Source organism: Gossypium hirsutum, chromosome D06, assembly GCF_007990345.1.
Source record: "Gossypium hirsutum isolate 1008001.06 chromosome D06, Gossypium_hirsutum_v2.1, whole genome shotgun sequence".
Classification (NCBI taxonomy): Eukaryota; Viridiplantae; Streptophyta; class Magnoliopsida; order Malvales; family Malvaceae; genus Gossypium; species Gossypium hirsutum.
The window spans coordinates 41,455,822-41,460,519 of NC_053442.1; the positions used below are offsets into that span (position 1 = coordinate 41,455,822).

Below are 4,698 nucleotides of genomic sequence, written 5' to 3' on the forward strand. Positions count from 1 at the left end.
TAGTCCATGAACCATGTGCCGACATTAGTACCATAAACGGCGTCACGCTGGGCCAAATAAAATGGGTTATTTTCGCCGTTGATCCCTCCGCATTTTATTCAATTTCCAATGTTGTCTTTTTATTTATTTATTTATTTTAATTTGCCTATATAATTTTATCTCCATTTCATTTTAACCTACTCAAACGACGCATTTAAAGGGCTGGGGAATAATTTCTCATTTGACCCCTACATATTTGCACGCGTTTTGATTCGGGTCTTGTTGGTTCTTTTTCTTTTCAAATTTGGCCCTTTGATTCTGTTTTAATTCCAAATCTGTCCTGTGGTCATTGAATTTCGTTTTTCTTTCACTTTTTTTAAAAACTGTTTGTTTTTTTTATTTTGTTTTGTTTAATTTCTTTTTTCTTTTCCTTTTTTAAAAAAAATCAAATATCTTATTAATTTAACCTTATTCATTTAATATTTTCACTATTTTGTTTCTTTTTTGGTTTTCACATTTTTGTTTATTATTATTTGTATTTTCTATTATGGTTAATATTTTCACTATTATTTTTATTATTATTTTCAATATATATTTTTTTCTTTTTTCTTTCTTTCTTTTAATAATCATCGTTATTATGTTTTTTTATTCATATTGTCATTATTATTATCATCGTTCCTCATGTTATTATTAGCATTATTTGTATTGTTCTTGTTCATGCTTGTCAGCATTGTAATCCGATGATATTGATGACGTGTGTTTCTTTTATGTTATGCAATATTACGTCTCCGTTACTTCAAAAGCATGTCACACCATCGTTATTAGCCACGTATAAATTTTTACGTATTAAATAACTTTTTTAAAAATATAATAAAGTAAACATATATCTTTTAAACATTTCACTACCCTTTTACCCAAATTGGTGAAAAGAAAATTTTAAAAAATAAGGCAATGTTTCACGATCTAGAATTTTGAGAAATCGTACCCTAACTTACGGGGTTTCAATTTTCTCGTTGAACCTAAATAAGTGACATATCCTTCTAAATTTCAAAATTCGAGATTTCAATAAGAATTAAATTCAAGTTCATTCTCAAATGTGAGGAATATCGTGTCTTAACTTACGAGATGTGATATTTCATTACCTCAAGACGAGTAGGTCTTTAATTCCCTTCCTAATTTATTCAAGCATTTTAATGAAAAGAGGATTGTATTTTAAATTTCCCTTCAAATTTTCAGCGTTCGAAACCGAGACACTAATTAATCAACTAGGTACCAATTTTTTAGCGTTACGAGCGTGCTAATCCTTCCTCGTACGTAACCGACTCCCGAACCTATTTTTCTGAATTTCGCAGATCAAAAGCATTGTTTTAATAAATCTAAACTATTTATTAAAAATAACCGTTTTACGATGTGACCCGATCACACCTCATCAAAAAAAGATTGATGGCCGCTCCCACATTCGTTTTCATTTTTCAAATCCCAAGTCGGCCCCGTTTTATTAAAAAAATTGTGTCAATATACCCATCTTCGAACTTTATCGAGGATCTAGTTCAGAAATGGAAGCTTCATTGACAGAGACTTGAACGGTTTCTTGTTTAGATTGATTGGAGAGTGAGGATGACTGAGACTTCGTTTCTGTCTCCATGGTGGAATGCATGAAAAATGCAGGTCTCGATGGCACTAGAAGAGACGTGGAATAGCTACTAAGCATGAGAACCACAGAGGCCATGGTTGGTCTGTAAGCAATATTGTCTTGAACACAAAGCAACCCAAGATGGATACATCTCATTATTTCAATTCTGGAGCAATCCCTCAGGATTGGATCTACTACTTCTAAAGCAGTTCCTTCACTCCAGTTTCTCCATACCTGCAAAAGTCGAGGAATATGAACTTACATAGTGTTTTAGCAAGTTCTAATCCAGTAATACCATAACCACAGTATGCAGCTTACATGGGTTAGAAGAGAGTCTCCCACTTCTTGGTTGGAGAAGCTACTGATTTTTTTACCACTAATGATTTCCAAAACCAACACTCCAAAGCTGTAAACATCGGATTTAACTGAATATTGTCCATGCCATGCATACTCAGGAGCCATGTATCCACTGCGGACAAATAAATCTTAATGAATGAATTTAAATGGTAGCTAATCCTCTAGAAGAAGTGCTAATGCTTAGGATCTTTGAGTTTTAGATATCACAAAGTTAACAAATAACATGTAGAAACAAATCCTTCTAAATGCTTACTAGGTCCCAACGACTTTGCTTGTGTCAGCTCGAGTTTGATCAACCGTAAACAATTTCGCCATTCCAAAATCTGAGATTTTAGGATTCATCTCTTCATCTAACAATATGTTGGCTGTTTTTAAGTCGCGATGGATGATTCGGTATTGAGAATCTTCATGAAGATAAAGAAGTCCCTTAGCTATTCCGTTTATAATTTTGTACCTCTTCGTCCAGCTTAGTAGCGAACGCTTTACTGAATCTGCGATTAATCATGAATTTAATAGTAATAACCAGAGATTATCAACTTTTCACCTCTATAGCATGACTTGAGTGGCATTCTACCAAATATATTAAACCATACCGAATATAAAGTTGTCAAGGCTTGAGTTGGGCAGAAACTCATAGATGAGAACCCTTTCTTTTTGTTCCAAGCTAAAACCAAGAAGCCTAACCAAATTCCTGTGTTGTAGCTTCGCCAATAACATCACTTCATTCTTGAATTCTTGTTGTCCTTGTCCCGAATTTTCAGACAGCCTCTTTATAGCTACTTGCCGTCCATCCTCAAGCTTACCCTGATAGTATTTGTAACAAAGAACAATGATAGAAAACACCAACTTTTATTTCCTATTATTTCTTGGAAGCCATCAAACTGGAGGCTTCACTTTCATATATTTATCAATTTTCCAAATCTTAAATTACCTTATAAACAGGACCAAATCCACCTCGTCCCAGTATGTTTGCATCCGAGAAGTCTTTTGTTGCAACTCTTACTGCATCAAAGTCAAATTGCAACGATTCTACACGGGTCTTGGCATCTGCAGGTTGACACAGAACGAATTAAGGCTTGCGGTTAAAGGAGGTCTCATGCCAAAAAAAAAAGTTATAACAAATGAAAACAAGAGAAGAAAGCACTTGCAACTTTTTTGCTCATTTTTATTTCCTAAAGTATAAAACCATGCTTAAACATTGGAAGAAGTACATCAAAAGAGAGTAGAGGACCAACTTACTTTGATCATCCTGCTTGGGTTTCGCGATCCTTTTACGGAGAATAGCTACTGCAAGTATGACAAGTACTGCCACCAAGATAACAATTGGAACAATGATAATGACTAGGGTCTGGGATGAACGGTGGCCACCTTCCTCTGCACAAGCAACAACTTTTCATTCACATCAATTTCTTCCTGAAACCAGCATGCCGACTAGCAGATCGGTAGTTACCTTTTTTGATTGTGTTCACCGACTGTGGCGGAGGACTAGCAGCTGGGGGTGGAGGACTAACAGGTGAGGGTGGAGGAGACAAGGATGGAGAAGTAGTAGAAGCATTGGGTGTATAAAAAGGATACAAATCCCATTGGAAATAACAGCTAGGCCTCTGAACATAACCTCCTTGCTTCCCATGGCAACAGCGTTCATAGTAGCTTATGGATTGCCTTAGGCAGAAATCACAATTCTGGTATGATAAATCTGGAGTGCACTGCATTAGCGCATATATCGTTTGGGTTATTGTAAAATCTGCTTCCCCAGTTGCATACTTAAGAGTAGAAGAGCCGTTGGAAGCGTTTCTCACCACTGTGTCCATCAAACTCTCCCAAACCGTATCAAATTCTGTTAAGTTAAATGTGATATCGCCCGTATTATAGCGTGCATCAGGGACTCCTAGATCCTGCGGGGTTCCATAAAACGAGTGATTTGCATAGTGTACATGACATGGTTTCCCTCCCCATGCAAGGGCTTCCTTCTGGTTGGGACAGTTAGCTATGAGTTCGTGGAATGTAGAATTGACACATTTATAACAATCGTCAGGAGTAGAGTCTCCTCTGCACATACCAAGAGCGTAAACTTTGTCGGCGTTTTGGCCAAAATTGGAAGTAAAGAAACCACCTTTTGCAGAGACATTAGGTGGGAGAGAAGCAAGAAGAAGGTCCCGGTTTTTACCATAGGTACTATTTATGGTGAAATTACCAGTGTCATAGCATCTTATGTAAGCCTCAACAAGACTGATGCAGATAAGCAGATGGGAGAGAATTGAAGAAAGAGCTGTAAGTTTAACCCACATTTTGAGGTTGTATAATTTGAAGGAAATGAAACCCAAAAGAAAGAAGAGGGAACTTATTATTCCAGATTTTTCATGGCAGAGAAGAGGTGGGGGATTGAGTTGCAGAAAGAGTCAAAGAGCGCTCATTAAAGCAAAAGTCTTGAAGCTTTTAAAAGTCAAACGAAACTTGGTCTTTAACTACTCCGTCTTACCTATCTGAGAAAGAAAGGTGTGGTTAGTGGACAATCTTCTTTTGGATTCATTGACAATTGAACGTAATGGTGTTGCAATCCCGCCACAGCTGGAGGTTGAACTTGACAGTTAAAAGACAGACTACCAAACAATATAAAATGTATCTAAAAATGTCCAAAAAGGCTTAATTCATCCAAAACTCATTGAAATTCTTTTAAAGGTAAACTACATAAATTGTGACAGTTTTTTAGTTGGTGAGATTTATTATTA

At 36.1% G+C, this 4,698-nt stretch overlaps 1 protein-coding gene across 1 annotated transcript; it reads right to left on the reverse strand.

The window, feature by feature from the left end:
* Positions 1-1,052: 1,052 nt before the first annotated feature.
* LOC121218490 (putative receptor-like protein kinase At4g00960) lies at positions 1,053-4,454 on the reverse strand. The gene is made up of 7 exons (XM_041095733.1): positions 3,420-4,454; positions 3,209-3,343; positions 2,901-3,016; positions 2,563-2,773; positions 2,223-2,460; positions 1,931-2,081; positions 1,053-1,846 (listed from the first exon to the last, which is right to left on the reverse strand). Exons 1-7 carry the CDS (start codon positions 4,255-4,257, stop codon positions 1,514-1,516), a joined length of 2,022 nt encoding a protein of 673 aa, XP_040951667.1. The 5' UTR covers positions 4,258-4,454; the 3' UTR covers positions 1,053-1,513.
* Positions 4,455-4,698: the final 244 nt, after the last annotated feature.

Excerpts from the sequence above, each read along its gene's own strand:
- LOC121218490 (XM_041095733.1), bottom strand. The coding sequence starts at position 4,257 with ATGTGGGTTAAACTTACAGCTCTTTCTTCAATTCTCTCCCATCTGCTT. Across the intron at positions 3,344-3,419 it reads GGTGAACACAATCAAAAAAG|AGGAAGGTGGCCACCGTTCA; the intron begins GTAACTACCGAT and ends TTGCTTGTGCAG. Across the intron at positions 3,017-3,208 it reads ACCCAAGCAGGATGATCAAA|ATGCCAAGACCCGTGTAGAA; the intron begins GTAAGTTGGTCC and ends GTCAACCTGCAG.